Source organism: Apiospora phragmitis, assembly GCF_038363925.1.
Source record: "Apiospora phragmitis strain CBS 135458 chromosome Unknown utg000006l:1.0-5683423.0:1.0-5690449.0, whole genome shotgun sequence".
Lineage (NCBI taxonomy): Eukaryota > Fungi > Ascomycota > Sordariomycetes > Amphisphaeriales > Apiosporaceae > Apiospora > Apiospora phragmitis.
This window is the reverse complement of record NW_027117404.1, coordinates 4,227,042-4,252,394: the sequence shown is the minus strand read 5'-3', so window position 1 is coordinate 4,252,394 and position 25,353 is coordinate 4,227,042. Positions and strand designations below refer to the sequence as shown.

The 25,353-nt window shown below is 44.8% G+C and overlaps 7 protein-coding genes across 7 annotated transcripts; 4 read left to right on the top strand and 3 right to left on the bottom strand.

Moving 5' to 3' along the window:
- Positions 1 to 890: 890 nt before the first annotated feature.
- PG994_006534 (putative peptide transporter PTR2) lies at positions 891 to 3,083 on the top strand (the record flags this gene model as incomplete). The annotated part of the gene is made up of 4 exons (XM_066857943.1): positions 891 to 894; positions 1,008 to 1,532; positions 1,609 to 2,656; positions 2,765 to 3,083. The coding sequence occupies 4 exons, from the start codon at positions 891 to 893 to the stop codon at positions 3,081 to 3,083; spliced, it is 1,896 nt and encodes a 631-aa protein (XP_066717212.1).
- A 1,940-nt stretch (positions 3,084 to 5,023) lies between these two features.
- PG994_006533 (uncharacterized protein) lies at positions 5,024 to 5,375 on the top strand (the record flags this gene model as incomplete). Its single annotated transcript, XM_066857942.1, has 2 exons — positions 5,024 to 5,144; positions 5,227 to 5,375. 2 exons carry the CDS (start codon positions 5,024 to 5,026, stop codon positions 5,373 to 5,375), a joined length of 270 nt encoding a protein of 89 aa, XP_066717211.1.
- A 390-nt stretch (positions 5,376 to 5,765) lies between these two features.
- Positions 5,766 to 7,977, bottom strand: PG994_006532 (uncharacterized protein; the record flags this gene model as incomplete). The annotated part of the gene is made up of 2 exons (XM_066857941.1): positions 5,766 to 7,595; positions 7,666 to 7,977. 2 exons carry the CDS (start codon positions 7,975 to 7,977, stop codon positions 5,766 to 5,768), a joined length of 2,142 nt encoding a protein of 713 aa, XP_066717210.1.
- Positions 7,978 to 9,444: 1,467 nt separating this feature from the next.
- Positions 9,445 to 10,300, top strand: PG994_006531 (uncharacterized protein; the record flags this gene model as incomplete). Its single annotated transcript, XM_066857940.1, has 2 exons — positions 9,445 to 9,980; positions 10,177 to 10,300. The coding sequence occupies 2 exons, from the start codon at positions 9,445 to 9,447 to the stop codon at positions 10,298 to 10,300; spliced, it is 660 nt and encodes a 219-aa protein (XP_066717209.1).
- A 1,142-nt stretch (positions 10,301 to 11,442) lies between these two features.
- PG994_006530 (uncharacterized protein) lies at positions 11,443 to 12,972 on the top strand (the record flags this gene model as incomplete). The annotated part of the gene is made up of 1 exon (XM_066857939.1): positions 11,443 to 12,972. The coding sequence occupies one exon, from the start codon at positions 11,443 to 11,445 to the stop codon at positions 12,970 to 12,972; it is 1,530 nt and encodes a 509-aa protein (XP_066717208.1).
- A 636-nt stretch (positions 12,973 to 13,608) lies between these two features.
- PG994_006529 (uncharacterized protein) lies at positions 13,609 to 14,044 on the bottom strand (the record flags this gene model as incomplete). The annotated part of the gene is made up of 3 exons (XM_066857938.1): positions 13,609 to 13,656; positions 13,726 to 13,818; positions 13,889 to 14,044. The coding sequence occupies 3 exons, from the start codon at positions 14,042 to 14,044 to the stop codon at positions 13,609 to 13,611; spliced, it is 297 nt and encodes a 98-aa protein (XP_066717207.1).
- An 8,882-nt stretch (positions 14,045 to 22,926) lies between these two features.
- PG994_006528 (transposase) lies at positions 22,927 to 24,594 on the bottom strand (the record flags this gene model as incomplete). Its single annotated transcript, XM_066857937.1, has 3 exons — positions 22,927 to 23,393; positions 23,446 to 23,509; positions 23,776 to 24,594. 3 exons carry the CDS (start codon positions 24,592 to 24,594, stop codon positions 22,927 to 22,929), a joined length of 1,350 nt encoding a protein of 449 aa, XP_066717206.1.
- Positions 24,595 to 25,353: the final 759 nt, after the last annotated feature.

Below are 25,353 nucleotides of genomic sequence, written 5' to 3'. Positions count from 1 at the left end.
TATAAGAAACAGCAAACCTGCAACCTGCCGCCTGGCTGCTACCACCCAAAGTTCCGTCACACATGATCCAGGTGGAATCGGGGCTTCTTCAACCGGCCAGTCGCGGCGTTATGTTATCGGTTCTAGAAGGGTTCGAATACATGACTTCGTATAAGATAAACGACCACATGACCACACCCCTTACGTTGGCTCTCACCATGTATTCAACTGTCAACTGTCTCACACCTTCTGCATCTATCCAGAGGTCGCCTTGGCTAGCCAGGCCAGCCTCTTGGCCAGCGAGCAGCAAGCTTGGATATCTCTTGGCTCAGCCTTGGCGCGCCTGCGCCAAGTCGGGTGAGGTTTACCAGCTCCCTATTCTGGTTAAACCGGTTTCTCCCTCCCTCGCCGCCATGTATTACGCCAAGCAGGGCCAAGGCCAACGAGCACCGGATATTTCTCCCAACCGGGGAACCATGCGTGTGCAACAGAAGGCTCGACTCTATTCTCGACCGCCTATTGACAGCGCGATATGGGTGGCGACTGGCTACAGCAGAACGGAGATTGGTCTTGATCGGGAAGAAATCATCACGTATCAAGCAGACTCGTCCTTCATGGACCCGAACCCCCGGGTCTCTGCTGGAAGTCATTCTGGTATGCTAATGAAGGAAGCTGTTGCATTTAGCCTTGTGCTGGGTGAGCCGACTGGATCTTGGCGCGCGCAGCTGAGAATGGATGTAACGTGAATCACTGAGGTGCTGCTGCAGTACTTATACCTGGCCCATCGCCGCTTGCCTCCTAGATTAACCCTTCCACTCCAGCTCTCATCCCGCCTCGTTCGCCCTGGAACACCGCTGAGCCTAGCAAGCCAGAAGCTTCAACCGTAGCGCCAGCACGGTGATTCGTCCACCATGGGTGAGTTGTACCCTGAGCATGTATCTCCTCGCCACCAGCTCGATTGAAGAGTGGCGATCAAATGAGATGAATGTTACAATGATGGGAGGAATGTATACTGACGGGGCATGCAGATACCAGCACGACCCTCACCAACCGGAACTCGGTCGGCACCGTTCATGCGTCGCACGATACCGACGCCGCCGACGCCATCATCGGCGACGCCAAGGAGGAGCAGCAGGTGCAGCTCGCGGGCGCCAAGGAGGAGCGCGAGACCTTCCACGGCCTGATCCTGCCGACGCCGGAAGAAAAGTCGACGCTGCGCCGCGTCGCCGGCAAGATGCCGGCCTCGTGCTACTACCTCTGCGCCGTCGAGTTCGCCGAGCGCGCCTCCTACTACGGCTGCAACCAAGTGTACAAGAACTTCATCCGCGCCCCCCTGCCGCCCGACGGGCCCGGCACCGGCGCCGCCGGCTCGCTCGACTCCAAGTACGGCGCCGGCGCGCTCGGCAGGGGGTCGGCCACGGCCAGCGCCATGACTGAGGCCTTCAAGTTCCTGTCCTACGCGCTGCCCATCTTCTTCGGCTGGCTCGCCGATACCAAGTACGGCCGTTTCCGGATGATCTGCTGGGGCGTGGCCATCTGCGGTATTGCCCACAGTAAGTACAAGTCACATCACGAGAGCTTACCGGTATCTTTCGTGGCAATCTGTTAACCCAATTTGCCAAAAAAAAGTCATCATGATCATCTCGGCTCTGCCCCCGGTTCTCCGGTCGGGCAAGGCCATCGGCCCGTTCGCCCTGTCTCTCTACATGCTTTCGATCGGTGCGGCTCAGTTCAAGCCCAATATCTCGCCCACGGTCATGGACCAGTCGCCCCATAAGGTGGCTCATGTCATCACTAATAGCAAGGGTGAGAAGGTCATCGTTGACCCCGAAGAGTCCATCAACAGCGTCATGCTGTGGTTCTACCTTCTGGTCAACATCGGCGCAGCCACCGGTATTGCCACCACGTACCTCGCCAAAGGTGTCGGCTACTGGGCCGCCTACCTGATTCCCACCATCCTGTACCTTTTGCTGCCGCCCCTTCTGTGGTACCTCAACTCTCGCCTGGTGAAGCAGCCGCCGGGCGGTTCCGACCTCGGCAACGTCTTCAAGGTGCTCGGCGACATCCTGACCCACGGCGGGCTGAAGGGCATCGGCCGCACGGGCTTCTGGGAGGCCGGCAAGCCTAGCGTGCGCCTCGCGGCCGGCAGCACCAAGGAGTACGCCTACGACGACGCCTTCGTCGACGACGTGCGGCGCACGTTCCAGGCCTGCGGCATCTTCATCTTCCAGCCCATCTTCCAGATCAACGACACGGGCCTGGGCGCGTCGGGCAACGCGTTGACGGCCGGCATGGAGAACAGCGGCATGCCCAACGACTTGCTCGACAACCTGAACTCGGTCGCCATCGTCTTCACGGTGCCGCTCATGAACCACCTCGTCTACCCCCTGCTGCGCCGCTTCAACATCCACTGGGGCCCCATCTCCCGCATGACCTTCGGCTTCCTGCTGTGCACCTTCGGTTCCGTCGGCTACGCCGTCCTGCAGTACCGCATCTACCAGACCTCGCCGTGCGGCTACAATGCCACCACCTGCGCCGAAATCCTGCCCGAGGGCGAGAACCCCCTGTCCCCTATCAAGATCGAACTCTACTCCATCCCTGTCATTCTGGGTGCCGTCTCCGAAATCTTCATCAACGTCACTGCCTACGGTATTGCCTACAGCCGATCTCCCAAGAAGTAAGTCGCCACCACGCTTGCATCCCCGTCTAATATCTTCTCTCTTTTTTATTCTTTTTTAATTAAGAAGTCAACTGCTAATATTCATCTTCTTCCCCCCCAAAACAGCATGAAGGGTCTCGTCGCCTCCATCAACCTGTTCATGACGGCCATCCAGGCCATCATCGGCCTGGCCACCGCGCCGGCCGTCAAGGACCCCTACCTCATCTGGTGCTTCGCCGGCCCGACCATCGCGGGCTTCGTGCTGGCCATCATCTTCTACTTCACCTTCCGCCATATCGACAAGGAGGAGTTCGTCATCAACACCGACTTCGGCGACATGAAGCGCGACTCGGACGCCGAGAGCGACCTCGAGCGCGCGCACCAGCACCAGCACCCGCAGCTCCTAACGGATGAGAATAGGGTGCCTGAGAAGTCGTTGAGGTGATGACGAAGGAGAAGCCTTGCGCCGTGGGAAGAAAAACGATAGTGTTAGAGTAAGGTCTCCCAAAGAGGGTTGATAAAGATGACCGGAGCTTAGGGTGTTCACCCTCCCTATGATACCATATACGACTTTAATTGATGAAGATGGTTTGGTGACTGAGAAGAAATAATACGCTGTTATGGCTGTGCTGTCTGTGCATGGTCAATAAGACATCCAAAAGTATTCTCAGCGAATCGAAAGGCTGGGTTTTAAGGCCATAACTTGGGTCAAGTTTCTTACTCCTCTGGCTGACCCTAATGCAACGAGGCCTACAGGCAAGGCATTCTCGTGCTGTACAACGCTAATGCCCATCGTCCACCGAATCTTACGCATCCCTTTTCCCATGTCAGGCCACCAATCAGCGCTGTGGTACTTGAGGCCACCAATGCGGAACAAATCGGCTGCGGCCTCAAACCCGCGCCATTATCACACATCAGGCTGCGGCCTTGGTCTTTCTAGCACCATTAAATACGGCTCGAAGCCACCGAGTTCTGACCTGTGTAGCTACACACCTCACCACGCGAATTTGACGACCACGGTAACACACACCACAAACCTACCACTGACACATATTTGGCCATCTTGCTGCTGGCCATTACATGGGTAAAGCTCAGGTCTTCTTCGAAAGTTACCATTGGTGCAACGAAATGTCTGGCTGGACCTTCACTTGCTGTTTCAACAGCCACAGTACTTATGCATGGTCACCATGAGGGTTCCGGTCTTGGTATCATGGGGGGGGTTGCGCGTGGTTGCTGTTAATTCGTTCATTTTCTGTCATGTTCGATTCTTCTATCAGTTTCCCCGAACGTCTTGGTTGTTCCTTCCCAAGGCACGTTTCGCCTGATTTGGGCTTTTTCCCATCACACACGTCTTTTCGGATTTCTCCTTCAATGACTATTATTCAAGCCCATCGAAATTACCCGATCTCCAGGACCAAGAAAATCCGGGTCATGCGTACTCCTGGGTTGTGGTCCGAGATATTTTGGCTACGCTTGAACGATCTTTTTTTTCCCCTGCTTCCTCTGATTCACTGTTCGTCAATACCGGGGGCATCATAGGAGCCTGGGTAGTAGTGCTACACTCCATTCTCGAATAATTAACATCCATTAGCGCTTATTCCGTTACCGATATGGATTAATCATTGGATGGGTCCTGGAACAAGGTCTCACTCGCTCCTGATCAGCAGGTCCTTATATAAAATAGAAGAGCCCGTTCGGATTTAGTCTTGGATCTTGGCGGCATGAAGTGATGAAGTAATTAGCACTTGTAGGTAGGCATTGATAGGGAGCAGGTATAGGTCATGATGGAGTTCGGAGAGACATATCGTGACAACAGCGTGATCCTTAAAAACAACTAGAAGTGCACACAACTTTTTGTTTTACTGTATGGTAGTTTGACTTTCTGGTATGCCACGATAAGGGGTAATTAAATGGTGGTAGAGATGATGCTGTGGGGCTTTCAGGAGCAGCAAAAGGGGCGGGCGCTAATTATACAGTGCTCAACTAACCTTCGGTTTGGTGGAAGGCAAGAGTGCTGGATTATTACGGACTAATAAAACACGTGAATTCGAGAGCCAAAGCCAATCGGTTAAGTAGCGGCATGCGGCTCCGGATTAAGGGGACATCGATGCTTCATTATGACCTCATCGACAGCGGGATTGGCATGTGGGGCACGTGCTACTTCGTTGTACGCATCACCGCATCACCACATCACCACGACCTCAACCGTCGTCACCAGTAAGGAATCTGTGTCACTTTCTTACTTATATCAGAGCGTTCATCCCATATCAACTGTTCAGCCTCAACTTCTCTTTTACACACTACCGATCACCGACCGCATTTTGATACCACAAATTTCACCTTACGCCCTCTCTACCCACCCACATCCACGGTTCAGTCATCATAATGCCTTCAACGGGAAACGGCGGCATGGCCTCAGATACCAAGACCCCTGCCACCGCGGGTATTGGCGAGGACAAGCCCAAGGCCTTTGACGCCCAGGGAGCCATCGGCAAGCAGTTCACTGGTATGCCTGCGTACCCTTCTCTCTTTATCGTACATCTATCGCATAAGGGCTCTCCACTGACCTAGTTTCCCCTACACTTTAGAGAAGGGAGCAGTTGGCGGCACTGCCGCAACGGTTGGTGGGCCCCTGGCCAAAGACGGTATGATCGGAAAGCAATTCACCACTGAGGGTAGCATTGGCGGAAGCGTTCAGAATGCCATGGGAGGCACCAAGGGCCCCGGAAGCAATTAAATGTCGTCAGTCTCAGATATGATAGGTATCCTCACTATGACGCCATAAATCTGGGCATCTACCAACTCAATTCACTATAATTCTTCCTGTTCTCACGTTATTGTCTATTAACTTAAAGAACTGGCATTGTTCTTGATGTACGAACATGGATCATGTGCTACCGCTGGCAAGGTCCATATCCCTAACAGTGTGTCAAATTCAGGACTTCAGGGATATCTAACAGGCCTCATTAGACCTTTGCTCATCAAATGATTATAGAACCCGATCAATTTAGACAAGTGTAAGCATCGTACGATGGAAGGTCAGCAGCGGCGCTTATTCCTCAGGCGTATGGCATGCCCTGGTGAACTCCTTGATCAAGGACTGCAAAATGTCAGTACGCATTACACTTCATGTCGGTAAAATGATACTAACCGAGAAGTCATGGTCTTCTAGTGAGCCGAAGACGCTGCTGTTCTGTAGCTTAAGCTTCATAACCCTGGGGCTTTTGATGCCGAACGCCACTCGGGCCAGAAATCTCGGATCGTCCCGGACGTCGCAAGCTTTCAGAACCGCCTTGATGCCTTTCATGTCCACTTTGGCGGGTGGCTTGGGTGGCAGCACTATAGCTTTCTTAGTGGTGCAAAAGGTACAATGGCCGCAAGAAGTCTTCCCGTCTGGCAGAGACATCCCGAAATGCTCAGCAAGGGCTGCTGCAAAGCACCTCTCCCCAGTAATGAGATCCACGACATCCTGGGCGCGTTTCAACGCATCCTCTTCGCGGCCTTCCATGTCGGCGTACAGTTCGTTGACCAGTTTCTTGTACTCAGCGTTGGTCCTGGGAAGTTTCTTGAGGACACGATACCGGTGCTCGACGCCACCCGCCTTGAGCATGATGGCCCCGGTGTCATTCCAGTGGTTCAGTTTTCGCACCAGGTCGGCTCTGAGGAGCCCTCCTGACATCGCCGCTTTGATGTCGAATGTGTACCACTTTCTCGCTCTCTTGGCGTGCTTGTAGATAGCCTTGGCTTCGGGTGAGCCATCGCTGGCTGCCATCTTGTTATAGAATCCTCGATCCTCAAATTGATAAGAGGAGTATTCCGGTGTAATGGCGCGGAGGAGACCGTATCGTAGTTCAAGGGTCGCGAACAAGATGGACAGCGGACTTGTCCTGATGTCCCAGGTCTGTGAGAGCTCATTGTGGTTAAGCTTGAAAACGTCCTCCCCATCTCGCCCTTTCGTTGTTTCGCGACTGAAAACATCGTGGAGCAGTCCATCGAGTGACGACCGACAGGGAAGATCGCCACGAGCGAAGTTCTCCTTGATGTACCAGTCTTCGTGGCAGATATACATCATACAGTAGCTAGGAAGCCCGTCCCGTCCAGCGCGACCGACCTGTTGGCTGTATTCCTCTATGGTACCCGATGTGTTGAAGTGAATGATATTGCGGATGTTCGCTTTGTCGATACCCATACCGAAAGCAATCGTGGCAACGACGATGCGCACCTTAGATGCCATGAAACGGTCTTGAATCAAGGTTTTTTGTTCAGCCTTCATTCCAGCATGGAAAGCCTCTGCATTATGTCCCTTTCCCCTTAGTGTAGCAGCGAGTTCCTCGGCCTGACGCTGGACGGTAACGTAGACAAGGGTGGAGCCATCGTGCTTGTCCAAGTACTCGAGGAGCATAGTGATCTTGGCTTTCTCTGAGGGTGTTGGCCTTGCTTGCAGATGCAGGTTAGGTCGATAGGGCGATGTCCGGAAGACATTAGACTGGTCTATCTTGAACTGTTTGCAAATATCGTCGGCTACCTTGGGCGTAGCAGTTGCCGTCAAGCAAACCACTCTCTCCGCCTTGATCTCATCGACGAATCTGGCCACTTTTAAGTAGTCAGGACGGAAACTGTGACCCCATTCTGAGATACAGTGAGCCTCGTCGACGGCCAACAGACGAATACCACCAGGCACATATTTGAGGCTCTCTACAAAGCCTTCATTGTTAAGTTTCTCCGGTGAGCAATAAAGCATCCGAAGTTTGCCGCTTCTGATGTCGGCGCTGATTTGTTGCAACTGCTCAAAAGACTTGGTGGAATCATTGCACTCAGCAGCAATCCCCTTGCGCTTCAAGGCATCAGTTTGATCCTTCATGAGAGCAATCAGTGGTGAAACGACAATGGTGATGCCAGAGAAGTCGCGGTACTCTCCATTCGATTTGTCGACTTCCTCAAAAGCGATGGCCGGGATCTGAGTTGGAGTCAGTCAGTTGGGAACCCCAGTCATTGATTAGGACGGAGGAGACTAGAGTGATACGAACCTGGTAACACAACGACTTTCCAGCACCAGTCGGAAAGACGACCAACGCGTTCTGACCCCTCAGGACACTTGCAATGGCACCTTCCTGTTCGTGTCGAAATTTGTCATAGCCAAACTTCTCACGTAGGAGCTTTTGGCCAACACCAACAAGGTCCAGGCGCTGGCGCTTGCTTTGACTCTCGCTTATGCCATGGCTGTCATTCTTGCCATTTGAAGTGTAGCCCTGGGAAGCGGGTCTCTTGTTTTGGGTGACAAGCTCGTCAGTGTCGACGTTGTCGAACAGGTCATCCCCAGAATCGAAATCGTCGTCCATGTTGCACGGGGTCCGGCTGGACAGGTTCGACTTGAGAATCAGGCTCGATTGAATGACTCGCGGATCTAACCTCCAGGGTGGCTTTTTACAGAAGTTCAATACCGCGCTCAAGATGCTGCTTCCAGGCTTGGAGTTCGTCATCGCAATAAACCAAAGCGTGTTCTGAGACGCGTCTGATTTAGGCAGTTGTCGTCACTACTTTGCCAGCTGGTTTGTTCAAGCGCACCCGGAGCTGGAATGATTGCCCCGCCCCCGCCTCTAGCTCCGCAGGCGACACTGGGAATGCCACCCACCGACAAATGACCCCTAAGGTTTTCGCGGTTCAAGGCATCGAAATGATGAATTAAGGGCAGGCTGCAACATTCACCACTGACCAAGTGGTTTGTCGACATGTTCCCCAATACTTCCGGCTTGCCAAGTCCGAGGACGTGTAAACATTGGCGGTGCAGTATGCTGTGTAGTGAAGCAGGTCCAGCCGCGAATGCGAAAGTAGAGCACTTTTGCGCAACAGTAGCGTAGTCGCGTTGCCAGAGAAAGAAGACGCCCCCATTCGTTCCACCCGTCTACCTCTACCACCTTTCGGACATGTTCAACGGTATTTAGGTCAACGCCATCACTTTCGTACTTGGTGGGCATCACGATTCAGACCAGACACACTGGTGCTGGCATTGGTCGATGAATACTACAATCTAATTTGCGCTGGCCGACGTCAAACTCACTGTACTGCTGCCGGCGGCACTTGTGCACGTGGCTTGCCCATGTCTGCCTCGGCCCTCCGGGAGCCATGCTACTTTCGAGTGGGCGTTCGTCAATTCCAGCGTTTGGCAAGCTGTTTCTCGCACCTAATGTGCACAGCGCAAGACGAAGTAGCTTTGAATTGTCATGATTGTATGATAGCTTGGATCATCCAGGCTGGTCCGAGAGGGCCCCTGTGAGCCATACTGCCGGGGTAGTTGGCGACTTGATTTGTGGTCTGGTCTAGTTCATCGCCTGCTTGAGGAAAGCCGCATATACAGGCAAGGGTGGCGATACAAACCAATTGTCAGGCCTTGAGGACGATAAGACTGAAACTATCTCTCACGATTGATTTAGCAAGAGAGCACTGCGTTGTCCATCGTGACGTCACTTACACCGAATGGGTTTTCATGGTGCAGGATCTCTCCAAAGGGTGGGTGGGTGGTCGGCAATCAATTGTATGGGGTCCAGACCAAATCTCGTTCCCTTCCGGCTAAAGACATGCTTCCGTTCTCCAAAAGCGGCCAACCGACACCATCTTCAGCACCATTTGATGATACCGCTCGATAACACCTCCCGAATTCCAGTGGCGGCAGGCGGCAGGCATGCATGCACGGTAGTTATTGACACCGGGCCAGCACCCTCTTCTTATGTGACCTCATGGCGCTGCTCCCCGACAACCTCTCGAGAACGAGCTTCTCGCTACAGACGTTAGGATAGTGTTTTCCTTCCATGAAACACCAGGTCATGCTACAGCCTTGGATCATTCTAGCAGCCGTCTGCGCGGCTTGGGCCCTCCCTGCCCCCGATGCTGCGACATCCCAAAATATTATGCCTGCCATCCTACTCCAGCCACCGGCCGCGGATGGAGCCGACGTGACTTATGCTGTCCCAGATTGCCCCTTACCACAGCAAGACTCGATGACCGCCACTGCTGCCGCCGCTACCAACTTCGTCGTCCGGGAATTCGCGTACATGAAGTACGTGGTGGCGCCCGGCCAGATTGACGCTTTGCCCAATACGACCCAGCTGGCCTTCGCCCTGGACAACTCGGGGGCGGGCGTGACGACGGCCTGCAGCTTCAACCGTGGCATGTCCGACGACGGGAACGTTTGGTATCCTTGCGGCGACCGCACGATTGCGACGACGGCGACGTCTGAGAACGGCGCACAGCGGCGGAGCCAGTATACGGTGAAGACGAGCGCGCGGTTCGAATGGGACCGCTGGGTTTTGGCTGTGCGGCAGAGCTGGGTTTGTGGGGGAAGTATGTAAGTTTTACCTTCAGGGTCATCTCTTCATTCCGCCCCAACCCTGAGCAACATGGCAAGAAGTCTGTTCCCGTGACTATCTTCATGTGTGGAACTAAGCGCTACCCTTTACGTTGTCGCATTCCTTCAGATAACCTTTGGTGGTGGAGATCTCGGTATCTGCCGTGCAGGTTCTCAATTGCTAAACCGTGAGTAGGTCCCCGATATCAGCGCAAGCGGTCACAACCGTGGAGCCGGCCTGTCAGACTTCAGATACGGACTCGTATTCCATTCAGCAGTGCACGGCCCCGGATGCAACAATTGGCGCCGACTTTGACTGAGGGTACTGATCATTGCTAGTATCTCCAGTGTTGGTCATGAGGGGGAAGTTGTTCCTTGGACACTCGGGTTTGGGCAGGTTTTGTGCGTTATTGGCCCTCAGTCCAATACCATGTCTATCAATGTCCAACATGTGCCAGAGGTTTCAGTATGTACCATAAGCAGTTAATAGGAACTACCCGAGCTTTAGGCGTCTTGACAAATCGACTTCGTTGACATATGCTCCGGACCATTGCGCATTTTTAGTATGTCGCACTATCAGCCGAATTCTAATCAATCTATTTTGGTCTGCATGGTTTCACTCTGGCAGATTCGAGGCCGGGCCACTGTGATTCTTGGATTACCTCAATTGCGTCGAACGACTCTAACCTACATAAAGTTCGGCAATTGCATTTGAGACGACAAGATGGGTGACGCGGTGATGGACAACGGTTGATCTGCATAACAATTGAGGCAGGCCAGGCCATACATGTCAGGTACAAACGTTGGGTGACTGGCCAAGCTATTCTAGAACGGACAAGCGGAACAGGGATCTGCACTCGACCAGGACACCGGAAATCGCCAAGTCTGAAACAGTTTCAGGCTCGAAACTCTATTTCAACCCGGCAGCCCCCTCCGCCCCCCCCCCCAAGAATCGTCGCGACTGGCCACTGACCACCCTCATCCGACGTGGGCCAGAGAAGGGGAGGAGAGGGTCTGGAAACATCCGACGTTTTGATGCCAAGTACGTGCCAAGCTGTTGCAGTAACTCTATTCTCTGGATCATCGTGGGATTGGACCGTGATATGGGACGGACTTTCATATTATCATTAGGCTAGCGCAGGTACAGGCAGCTACCTAGCAGGCACTAAATGGCGTCGTTAGCACTGCAGTGCAAAGAGCCGATCACACGCTACTACAGTCAAGCATCCCAGGAGAATATTTCAAACGATGAGACTGCCCCCTGACCCAGCACCCGTGCAACAGAACTCTGAGAGTAGCAGTGAATCATCGTCATGGGGTTCAGATATTCTTCTCCCCTCGTTTGAAACATCTGCATCTGTCAAAATGAAAACCCTACTCGGGTACACTGTGGTTATTATGCTCACTCATTTCTTATACCCTTATCGTGGCCGGGAAACAAAATTTCATACCTGACGGCGAGATGGCGATGACCGAGAGAACCAACACCGCCATAATAAGGCTGGCTCGGGCGGCCACCCTAATCTTCATCTGGGTCTCCCTCGTCTACCTACGCGGGCCCAACCTATTCTACCACGACCCCGAAGCCGGCACCCCGGAGCAGCAGGATGAAGACCGCGCCTTCATCCAGACGGCCGCGGCCGTCGAGTTCCCGGCGACCATCGACTACGCGCCCCTGCGCGAGGCGTGCACGCGCGTCCGCCCCACGCACTTCCGGCCGGGCCTGGTCTTCACGTGCGAGGACCAGCACGGCGGCGTCGGCATGCTGCGCCTGCAGATCCTCAAGTGCGTGCGGTACGCGATCCACGCCGGCGCCGCGGCGGTCGTCCCCTCGCTCTCCAAGCGCAACCCGCACGACATCACCGATATCGAGACGACCGTCCAGGTCCCGCTCGACTACCTGTTCGACCGTGAGGCCTTCGTCCGTCACCTGACCGCGGGGTGCCCCGGCATGCGGCTCTACGACCGCGTCGAGGACTTTCCGAACTACGACCGGCGCGCGGTGGAGCCCTTGGAGGTGGTCGGCGACCAGTTCGAAAAGCAGAGCGCAGGCAGCAGCAACAGTAGCAACAGTACCAGCGATGAGGATGATGGCGGGAGTCGACTGCTGTTCCCGCGTGAGTGGCGCAACTACTTCGACAACTGGCTCGCGCAGATGAACATCGAGTTCAGCCCCGAAGCGCCCGTCCACATCAAGCTAGGCCAGACGTACCTCGAATACCCGGTGCGCGAGGACGGCGACGCGTTTGCGGGAGAGTTCGGCAAGATCCTATCGTTCCGGAGCGAGGCGCGCGTCATGGCGGCCCGGGTCCTCGCGGCGCTGCACCGGCGGGTAATAATAGGCGGGTCCGATGGCACGACAACGACGACGACGCAGCAGGAGGAGCAGTCGATCGACCCCAGCGTGCCGATTAGTCCGCACGCCTACTACGGCGCCCACCTGCGCTTGGAGAAGGACGCCGTCTCCGCCTGGGACCCGGACCTGTACCGCTTCTCGCGCATGGAGGACCAGTTCGAGGAGCAGTTCCGGAACCTGAGGCGTACCGGCCTCGACGTCGTCTACGTCGCCAGCGGGAACCGTACCGTCGTCGACCTGTTCGCCGAGTATCTGCAACGGCGGATCACCGAGGAGGAGGAGGCGGATGATGAAGTGCTGCGTGACCGGGGTACTAATAGCAGCAGCAGCCGCAACGTCACGGTGGTCACCAAGTACGACCTGCTGCGGGGAGACGCCCTCGAGGAGCTCGAGCAGATGACGTTCGACCAGCAGGGGCTGGTGGACTTCCTGATGATGTTCAAGGCGAGCGCCTTCATGGGCGTCGCCTACTCGAGCTTCCCCTGGACCGTGGCGCTGCGCCGCCACGAGCTGAGCCGGTACCGGGGGCTCCGCAACTTGGGGTCCGACATACTGAGGGATGAGTACAGTGAGCTGATGGGCATGCGTGCTGACTACCCGAGCGTCGATCCATTTGATCGAGGGCTATGGCCGTAGCAGCAAAGATCCCATAGCATAACGTGGGGCTTCAATAAAAGTAATAGAGAAATAGACAAAGAAGCAATAGTAATTATATCAACACATCAATTAGCAACATATTATATCATACTATTTAAGTGAGGCAATATGCATGCTGTAGTATAGACAACATAATTAGTAGTATGACAGACGTTACAAGCAGGTAATTGGCATGCGAGGAGTCTGTAGCTAATATAATATGAATGAAGGAGTTTCTTTCAAGTCTTAAACAGATCTCAGTAGTGTTCTGTACTTGATCTAAGTGAATAGAGAAATGGTCATGTCAAAATTCCAAGTCAGTCATGAGGGAAAATAGAAGTTCTGCGCATGTTTTCTCGTATTGTTTCCAGGGAGGCTGATAACTAACAAAAATCTGCAAAGGAATGTGCATCGTGGCCACGATAATCGAACACGTGCAAGCACGAATAGACGATTGTACAAGAAGGAAAACCCCCCGATTCAGTGCCTTCTCCTGCACCCCATGATCCACCCATCAACAAGTATCCAGCAAGCACTACCAGTTCCGCTACCATCAGAGATCTGCTCACACCATTCGGTCGACTAGGCGAGGCTCAAGAGTTCGAGTCAAGTGACTACTGCAGAGTTACTAGACGCTTACAGAATCTTGACGCAGTTGAGGGCATTGATGCTGATGAGAGATCCCTGAGTTGAAAAAGTAGTGTTAGTTACTGTAAAGTAGCAGGATTAACGGCTAGAGAGGAGAGGACTTACAGTGCTGGACCCGGTGTTGCAGCAGTAGACACCACCGCTGCACTGGGAGCCCAGGACCTGGACAACACAGTTGAGTGCGCCGTTGCAGCAGACCTAGTAAGATGGATTGTTAACTATTACTCAAGACTCGAGGAAGGGGTATCAGAGATCAGGGAAGACGCACCTGCTTGGTGTTACCGGAGCAGGTCTTGGTGCTACCACCGCTGCTGCCGCCAGTGCGGGCGACGAGGTCAGCGGCCTCCATGGCGGGGGGAGCAGCGGCGGGGCTGGCAATGGCAGCGGCGGCCATGAAGATGGTGGAGATGATGGTGAACTGCATTTTGAATGGAGTGATTGAGATTTGCGAAGAGCAAAAGAGTTGACGATAGTGGAGTGGTAGTGAAGGTTTCTGGTGAAGCTGGATGTTTGAGTGCTGGATGAGGAGAAGGATTGAGTGTTTACCGGGCAGAACGTTGTCCTTATATACACGAAAGCTCCATCGTGATGGGCCTTGTTGACCTTGTCGAGAAGCACTTCATCGTGAGCTCCTCCTCATTCTCCTCTAGTCCATAGGCAATAACCCCAGTCCATCCGTGAAACTATTCGCAGGCAATGACGTTGCCGATCACGATGATCATTTCCTAGACATTCGATGTTCTTACAAAACCATGATCGATCTGGGGGCCTGCTACCCAGCTGGTTGGTACTGGTGTCTGAGTTCCCGTGCTTGGAAGCCTGCAGGACACGGCTGACGTGCCAAGGTCGCTCGTTGTCTCTCTCCCCGAAGCTTCCGCTCGACTCTATTGGCCACGGCAGGCTCCCTTGGAATTCTTGTTTTTGAGGGCTGATGGCAGTTCTCACGGCAGGATGCATTTGATATTGGCTCCCTATTGGCTCCCTATCAAAAGACATGATTGTGCCTAAGAAGCCCAAGTTCGCGCTTTCGATATTTTCGTACTTCTTTCCACAAACAAATCAAAGTAATCATCATCAACGAAGTTTCTACTCGAAAAAGCCTCCTGGCGCTGAACTACTCGCCCAGTTTCACCACTTCGTTTATTTTTCAGACCTAGAATGGATATTCATTGCCGTGGCGGGCTGCTGTATATTGATGTTACCATATGGTGTGACATCCGATCTGGGTGTTGCATCACTATAATACTGTACAACACAAACACCACCGCCGGCATGGGGCCCAGTAAGCCCCAGTCTCACTCTCAGCTGACCCATCGTGCGGTTTGGATCGGGTGTGGTCCAGATCTAGATGGGCCTCTATCCTATCGGGCTGGGCTAACTGAGACAGTACTCCACTAAACGTTTGTGTGGTGGGAGAACAAAGCTGTGCGGCTGAAAGTGAACAGACCAGGGTTGTTTGCCTGCATAGTACGTTACTCGCTACAGCGGCTCATCAACTTCGCTGCGTCGGCTTCCCCTTCCCGATATGGCCTCTTCCAGTCCCGACTCTGCTCCGCAGCCGCTTATCAACCGCTCACACATTCCTGTATGCTCACTGTATTTAAATTTTCCCGGATCTTTAACTCCACCATCGGAAGGCCGTACGGGCGCTTGCGCGGCGGAGGTGGGCCTGTCTTGGGGCTATTATTCGACAGGGACTGCCACGCTCAATCATGTGACTTTGCCAATGTAAGGAGCGGTCACGAAATGGTGAATAGCACGCCACATGGGAGCATGACTGGATCGTATTTATTTACAACTCATGCAGCATCGGCGTTTGGCCGGTGCAGCATCTCGTTATAACGGCCACATGCACAGGTGTATTACAATCTCTGTGTAACGCACCAACACAATGCTGTTGACCATGGGACTTGCGATTTTGAATGGTGGGCGGCAAAGAAAGAGCTTGTGACCAGAAAAAAAAAAATCAACAGCGTTGCTAGCCACCTGTATCGTTCTTTTCATTCATCCTTTTGCCTCGTTACTCGAAATAGGGACCGCGTTAAGGGGCCGCATTACGTAGACAGCGTAACATGGCAGAGACCACTCTAGGCCACACGGCAAATTGAGGGGCCTGCAAAGCTAACGTGTCTCGGACCTATCCCTCCTTTTTAGTAACGGCATCTCCATATATCACCGATACCCCATAAAGCCACCCGACTAGATGGGTCTGGGGGAGGAGTAGCCGTTCCTTTCGCCCTCGAGCTGGCCATTGACGTGGTAGTAAGGCAAGCACCCCCCCTGCGCATAGACCAGGCAACGAATAACGATTTTAAACTTAAATCGAAAGAAATGCTATGTTTTAAATAATCTATTATTAAATAAATAAAATATATTATAAGGCTAGATTTTTAAATTTAAGTAATATAAAAGCCGGCTTTTATAAATATTTATAAATAAAAAAAATAACAGAATTCGTTATTATTTTTATATATTTTTTAAAAGATATTTTTACCTTTTTAAAATTTTATTATTATAAAATATTACTAATTTAAAAGATAACGAAATAAAATTAACGTACCCTATAAGCGAGCTCCGTATATAAGCGAGCTGCGCACTTTTAATTAATTTTATACTAACTTTTTTTTTAATAAGTATAAAATTAAAAAATAAAGAAAAAAGGTTTAATTTAACGCTTTAAGCATTTTAAAATAACTCGAAATTAAGTATACGAAAAGCTATAGCAATATATTATATCTTATAATTAACGTTACGTAGCCGACGACGCGGAATTTAATTACGATCCGAAATCTCTATAAACTCTCGAAAGCTTTTTAATTTTAAAGAGGAATTAATTATTCGATACATTATTAATTTAAATACGCGATCGTTTTTTTCTTAATTAAGTAATATAAAAGATATAACGAATCGATTATTTAATTTACGCGACGCGAGACGCGTCGGCGTTAATTAAGCTTTTAACTTTATATAATAATAATTAAACCTTTAAACGCGTTTTAATTAAAGAATTAATTATTAAAAAGTCTTTTATATAGATTTTAACGCGTATTACGCGTAATTTATTTTCCTATAAAATATAATTAATAAGTATAAAATATAAAAAGAGGATATATATAACTTTAATAAGACAAGGTTTCTTATAAGCTAAATCTCGTCCGAAATAATCGTAACTACCTCCGATCGACGCGGAAAGCTTAAGGTAATATAATAAAAGAACCGGGAATAAGTTATAATTATTTAAGGCGTCGAATTAAACGGTTACGTTATCTCTTTATATATTATTTTTATTAAAGAAACGTACCTCTTTTTTTAATATAAAAATAATTTATTATTAATAAATTAAGTAATCGTAATTATTAAAAATAATTAAATTATAAATAAATAAGGCGAAAACTAGATTTAATATTTTAATTAATATATTAGGTTTTATACGAAGGGTTATGATCGTTTCTTAGTTTTAAACGGCTACGAAAGCTATTACTTAATAACTTTTAAACTTTATTATAAAAAGAACTCGATTATTACACTTTATATATTTTCTTATTTATCGTATAAACTTAGACCTATTAATATTAGCTATTTTCGTATATTAAAAACGGCGTACGAGAAAGAAATTAAAGGTCTTATACGGGCGTATATTATTTATATCTTAAAAAAAGACTTCCTACTAGCGTTTTTAAAAGCTTTCTAAGCGACTTTTACCGTTTTAAATATATAAAGAGGCTTTTAAAAGATAAGATTTATTCCGTATAATTCGGAATATATTATTTTATAATTAGATATAAAGCTACGTATTTTAATACCTCCGGGGACGTTTTTTAGTTTATTTATTTTTTAAGAATTAAAAAGTTTAAATAATTTAATTAAAGCTTAATCTTTAATTTAATACGTTTAAGACCGTATTATATAATATTAAAATAACTTTTTAACTTTTATTTTAATTAGTTTTAATTAAATTATAAAGGTTATAACGTAAGTTATATATCGAGTTACTCTTTTAAAAGGTAAGAACGCGATATTTCGGAAGGTAAATAAGATGCTTAGCCGGCACCGCCGTATAAAAAAAAAACGGCTATAAAATAGAGGATCACTTCGTATATAAACTAAAAAAGATTTATATTTTTAAAAGGACGTTAATAAATAATTATAAAACGAATCGCGTCGGAGGAGTAGTTATACGAGAACGTTTAAGACATGTTTATAGCGTTATAAAATTTATAGAGAGCCCGGGTATAATACGCGTACTTATTAAAATAATATAAAATCCTTTAAAAATGATAATTATTAATATATTTAATTCATTATAAACGTTATAATTAAATTAATTTATAACTTATAAAGCTTAATAATAAAAAGTGCGTAGCTCTTTTATATACGTAGCTCACTTATAAGGTACGTTAAATAATATTATAACCTAGCTTAATTATACGATTAAAACTTATTAATTTAAATAATATATATATAATTCGCGATACTTATAATAATTTAAATGTAATCCGACTTTATTAATTAGTATTTATCGCCTTATTTATAATAATAATATATACGATATTATTAAACGGCCGTTAAAAGTAAAACTATAATAATATTTAATAATTAATATAACTACCTAGGCGTACTTTTAAAGAATTATATAAAATAATTAATCTAAATTTATTAATTAAAATCGAGGAAATAAAGAATAAATAACGTATAAGTAAAATAAACTCGGATTTAAGGATTTAAAATAAATTTAATAAAGTTTTAAAATATTAATAAAAGAAACTAAATATATAAAAATAAACGTCTCTTATATATTCTAATAATTAGTTTAAGGATTAATCTAACTTATTATTAAAGTAAATAGTTCTAATAATTTTATTATATAAATATTTCGACTTATTTATTTTTATTATTATATTATAAATTAATTATTATTACTCGTTATATTAATAAAGCTTTCTTTTTATTATATATTTAAACACTTTTTTATATTATTAGTAACATAAACTTAAGTATATTTTATTATGTTTTATTTTAAAAATTAAGGTAGTATTTATTATATTAAAAAAACTAATTAACGTGATTTATTATTAAATGATTAATATTGTTAAATAATTTATTTTTATTATATTTCGATATTTCTATATAAAATAACTTAATTATAACGTTTTAAATTAATTAAAATTACTTTTTATTTAATTCTCTACTCGATTTTATATATTTTTTATATATTCGCGTATTATAACTTATTTCGTTATAAATATCGCAGCACCTTTTACCGATCGCTCTCTACTTCGATGAACCTTTTTTCGCTTTTATTAATTATTAAACGCTGTCTTTTTACCTTCTTATCTCGTATTATTTAAAGGCTTTTTTATATTGATTTCGCGAACTTTTTAACCTTTTAACACTTTAAAAAACTAAATTAGGGTTTTTTAAAATATGTATTCGATTATATATACAAGTTTTTCTATTTATCCCTTTCGTTATTTAATTTATAATATTTAAGCTTAATATGAAAAGGCTTTTTTAATAAGTAAAAATTTTACTTTAATAAAAAAAGAATATTTAGTCCTTTATTAAAAGTTAAACAACGGTTAAAGGTCATAAGTAGTAATTATTTTCGAACGTAACGAAATAAATATTTAATTCATTAATTACCCCGTTTTAATAATAAAGTATTAAACTAAATATATTAAATTTAAATTTAATATTAAGTTTTATATAAAGGATAAAATACGCGGTTTTAAAAGCGATAAAAAACTCTAGCTTCATAATATAATTTATTAACGCTTTAATAAATAGCTCGATTTCTTTTAAATACGCGCGCTTTAACGGCGAATAAAATACTATATTTAATAATTAAAGTAAATAGAATAAATAAAGAAGTATATTAAGCGTAATAAGATTATTATCTTTATAATATATTTTAAATTACGTTAATATATAATTTATATAATCGTTAAAAATTAATAAATAATAACGACCTTTCCTTTTTACCTTAATATACTTATTAAAATATTAAATTTAATTTAAACTTATTTCGTTATTAATTTAATTATAAACGTTAGTTTAACTACTTAACTAACGTATCTTATAAGCGAATATCTTATATAAGCGAATATCTTATATAAGCGAATATTTTATTCTTTTATACCCTTTTTAATAAAATATAAATTAATTTTATTATAACGTATTTAATATATTAAAATTAATCGAGATCCTTATCTTTAAATACTTCTATATTATTTTAATAAGTATACGTATTATACCCGGGTTCTCCGTAAATTTTATAGCGTTATAAGCGTATTCTAAACGTCTTTATATAATTACTCCTTCGACGCGATTCGTTTTATAATTATTTATTAATATCTTTTTAAAATTATAAAACTTTTTTAATTTATATATAAAATGTTTTTTATTTTATAGCCGTTTTCTTATACGGCGGCGTTAACTAAATATCTTATTCATTTTTTAAAGTATCGCGTTCTTATTTTTTTTAAAAATAACTCGGTATATAATATATATTATAACCTTTACGATTTAATTAAAATTAACGTATCTTATAAACGAATATCTTATATAAGCGAATATCCTATTTTTTTATACCTTTTTTAATAAAATATAAATTAATTTTATTATAACGTATTTAATATATTAAAATTAATCGGAATCTTTATTTCTAGATATTTCTATATTATTCTAATAAGTACGCGTATTATATCCGGGCTTTCCGCAGATTTTATAGCGTTATAAGCGTGTTCTAAACGTCCTTATATAACTACTCTTCCGACGCGATTCGTTTTATAACTATTTATTAATATTTTTTTAAAACTATAAGTTTTTTTTAGCTTATATACGAAGTAATCCTTTATTTTATAGCCGTTTCTTTTTCGTACGGCGGCGCCGGTTAAATATTTTATTTACTTTTTAAAGTGTCGCGTTCTTACTTTTTAAAAGAATAACTTAGTATATAATATATATTATAACTTTTACGATTTAATTAAAACTAATTAAAATAAACGTCGGAAAGTTATTTTAATACTATACGATACGGTTTTAAACGTATTCGGTTTAGGATTAAGCTTTAATCGGGTTATTTAAAGTTTTTAATTCTTAAGGAATAAATAGGCCGAAAAACGTCCCCGGAAGTATTAAAATACGTAGTTTTATATCTAATTATAAAATAATATATTCCGGATTATACGGGACGAGTCTTATTTTTCGAAAGCCTTTTCGTATATTCGAAACGATGGAAATCGCTTGGAACGCTTTTAAAAACGCTAGTAGGAAGTTTTTTTTTAAAATATAAGTAATATGCGCCCGTATAAAATATTTAATTTCTTTTCCGTACGCTTTTTTTAATATACGAAAATAGCCGATATTAAGAGGCTAGAGTTTATATAATAAATAAGAAGTTATATAAAGTGTAATAATCGAGTTCTTTTTATAATAGAGCTCGAAAATTATCGAGTAATGGTTTTCGTGGCCGTTTAGAACTAAGAGGCGATAACGATTTTTTATACGAGACCTAGTATATTAATTAAAGTATTAAATCTAGTCCTCGCCTTTTTTATTTATAGTTTAATTATTTTTAATAATTACGATTACTTAATCCTTTAATAATAAGTTATTTTCGTATTAAAAAAAAAAGGTGCGTTTTTTTAATAAAAATAATATACGGAGGAATAACGTAACTATATAATCCGACGTTTTAAATAATTATAATTTATTCTTAATTTTTTTTATTATATTATTTTAAACTTTTTATATTAATTAAAAGTGGTTATAATTATTTCGAACGAGATTTAATTTATAAAAAAGCCGGTCTTATCGAAGTTATAAATATCTTTTTTTAGATCTCGTATTTATAAATTATATTTTATACGAGGATAAACTACGCGCGATACGCGTCGGGATTTTTATAAAAGAGTTTTTAATAATCAATTCTTCGGTTAAAACGCGTCCGGAGGTCTAATTATTATTATATAAAATTAAAGGCCTAATTAATACCGACGCGTTCCGCGTTATATAAATTAAGTAATCGATTCGTTATATCTTTTATATTATTTAATTAAAAAAAAAACGATCGCGTATTTAAATTAATAATATATTAAATAATCGTATATTTTTTAAAATTTAAAAGCTTTTAAAAATCCGTAAATATTTTATATTATATAAGTTAATTATTTCGTTTACGCTATAAAGTTTTTAATAAAACGTAATAAATTAATATAACCTTTTATATGTTTAAAATTAAGTTTTCCTAAAACGCTTAAAGCGCTAGAATTATATTACTCTCTTTTTAAAGATATAATATTTTCGAACGTAAAAGAATATAAAAAAAGGTTGAGGTTATAAGGAAATTTATAAAAGTGGGATATTCACTTATATAGGATATTCGCTTGTGGGATACGTTATTATAAAGGCGGTCTCGTTAAAATTATATATATTTTCTTTAAAGATATCGTATTCTGCTTTAATATTAATAAATAGTTTAAATTAATTAGAAATAACGCTTAAATCTTTATAAAAAGCCCTTTAATAAATATATTAAAGGTTTATTTTCATTTTAAAATTCGGGCTATAATTAATAAATCGCTGAACTTAATAACTGTTAACGCGCTCGCCGCCGCGTAATTTTAAAAAATCTTTAGCCATATTTTTAATATTAATAATATTAAGAAATATTCTTTAAGTATTTAAATTATTTATATATTTACGAAATACCTCCTTTTTAATTAAATTTAATTTATATCGTAAACATCGAATTTCGCTTTATAAAGTTTAGCCGTAGATTCGATGATATAAAGTAGCTTTAAAAACGTTATATATTTTCGTAATAGCTCTTTCGCTTATTAAATTTAAAAGGTTTCGTATCGCTTATATTATTAAAATAATTCGTCCTTTTTAAAATAAGCTAAGCATTATAATTATAAAGTTATTACGCTTTAAAACTTAATTAAAGTCGAGAAGTAATAAAAATAAACTACTTAATAATATAAAGTTAATCTTTTATCGAATTTTTATTAAAACTTTAATTAATAATCTTTTATTTATTTTATATTTAAAGACTTTAATATAAGTACTATTATATCACTTTTAATATATTTTTATTATTTCAATTCGAATTATTATCCTATTTTAAAAACATAGCGTTTAAGTGAAAAAGCGTTATTCGTTACTAGGTTTATGCGCAGGGGGGGTGCTTGCCTTATAAGCTAAGGCACCCCTCCACGGACCCCCCCTTTACGGACCAGTTGAGGGGCAATTACACCTCTTTCAATTAGAATCATCTTTACAACCAAAATCGATAAAACAATCCTATCTTTGGGTGTTCCCAACAATAATACAGTCCTCTGCCTCCGTTCCATCCTCTTCTTCAGCTTCTGCAGCGTTGCGAGGCGCGCCTGGCATGTCAACGTCGCTAGCTTCGTCCTCGTATACGACTCTACCCCTTAGCCTCCGCTTGGCCCGGCGTATGTCAGCCATGCGAACGAATCGCTGTCCCGGTGCGATTCTTACCTTTTGACGTACCCTTGCAGTCTTTCTGTCGAGTTTGGATTGAAGATAATCGATCTGCGCTTCTAAACTCGCGATTTTATCGGCTTGTTGGTCCAGAGCCTTGCTAGCCTTACGAACGAAGAGCCGTTGAGAAGGGAGCTTAAAAGTAGGGTCTAAGGCAGCTAGCTGACGACCACTTCGCCGTAATGCCTGGCTACCAGAGGGTGTTTTGATAGGTGTTGGGGCTAGTTCGGCAACGAAATCGGGTGTTGATTCCCTTTCAACCACTTCCGGTGCCCCAGAACGTACCCGGGCAACACCCACATCCTCTAGGATGACATATCTCAACGATAGCGGCTTCGACCGATCCCGCGGATAGATCCCAGCCGTTCTCTAGGCGTTTCTGATTATAGAGGGAGTTAATACGTCAATCCTAGCCTGGCGGTATACCTTTAACATATCCATCTTAGTAGGCTTTAGCCCAAGGATCGTATTCGGACAGTCCCTTAAGAGCCTCCTTAGCCTTCTTTTTAATAACCCGAAGACTCCTACATCTAAAACCTGGACTACATAACTGTAGTATGGCTCGTAAAAGACTAGCCATATCTTATTTAAAAGACAGAGCCATAGAAAGTTATCGTTCGTGTGCGATTCATGGCCATCACAAACCAGGACGACCCATTTATTGCCGTGGCGAGACCGTATATAAGGAATAAAGATGTCTTCGATCCAATTCAAAGCCGTGGTATTACTGGTCCACCCTCTAGCTGATGCTTTGAATCGCCAGTCGTCCCAGAGATGCCGGTTCTGGTCCGGAAACCACTGGCTTTGGACGTCGACCCCCTTGAAAATGACCAGTGGCGGGAGGGCTACCCCATCGCAGCTCACACACTCCAAAGCAGTGATCCATTCGCCCTTCTCGACATCTTTCTTAAGGGCTATATGGCTTGTGGCTTCGGAAATCACCCAATGGTCGCCCCCAACGCCTTGGCCGATACCCATTTCGTCCGTGTTATAGAAGCGCTCAGGAGGGATATTGGCTAATTCGGGCGCATCGAGTCTGTCGAAGAATACGTTGATATTCGCGACCGTGGCGCCGTTGACTCTGTTGTAATTGATGATTCTGGACCTAGTTGCCTTGACGTCCCCGTTTCTGGCCAAAAACCGCGCATGCCATCGCTGCCCTAGCTGGTAAGAGGTGCCGGAAGCATTCAACATGCGCTGAGCCATGGATCTGAACTTGACCAGCGCCGGTGCGAAGCCCAGCCTGGCTTGGCCAATGGCCCAATGGGCTAATTGAGCCTCTAGGAGAGGTGACAATGCCTGCCGGTCCTTATTCAGCTCTTGTCTTGTCGGCACACCGGCTAGGCGCCGGTTGACGTACGATCGGGTGGCATCCCATTTCCGAACGGCCTCTCGAACGCCCAGCCCGAGCTTCACGTCATGTATCGCAGCGTGGGCGCGCTTTTGAGCCTCGAATGAGGCCATGTTGAAATGATTAATAGACAGCGAGCAAAAGGAGTATATTATATAGTACGAATAACTAGGAGTTGTACTAGAAATTAACATTTTCATGTCCAGGGTCTATGTTGGAAAACCGCGTTTGTGGGGCAAAACGCGGTGGTCCGTGAAGGGACGGTCCGTGGAGGGGTGCCTTAGCTTACTGTGGACTCTCGAGCTATTGAGCGGCACGGCTCATAGTGTCCACTAACCTAGGCACCCCTGATTGCGTGCATACTTCCTTACTAACTTAGCCCTTAAGTCTTGGCACTCCTGCTTCTTTTGACTGAGCTGAAAATAATCTCTAACAAGCCCTCCAACGCTGAATGCGGCCGGTGGCTACGTGCCGACTATGTAATCTTACATGGTGGTGCAAGCCGTGCCTGGTTTCAATCAATCACCAAATATCTCGAATCTCATCTCATGATGGAAACCAGGCCATATCCGCAGGATGGACTGCGAACGTGTGGCCAATACAACGCCGATTCCGGGCCATCTCGTATTGGAGGACAGCGCCACCTTTCGATGCGGGCAGCCAGTTGGAGTCCGTAGCCAAGCAATGCAGGGGCATTCAAAAATGAATGGGTCGCCAGCATATGCAATGCAGCCTGAAGAGCTAAGAAAGACACACCGAATGACCCAAGACATCTCATCGGCCAGCACGGCTCGTCCAGGCCGCTGGGCGATGCTGAGCATCCGTCTCAGCCCAACATTGCCCCCAGCTGAGCGGGAGGAAACAGGATTTCC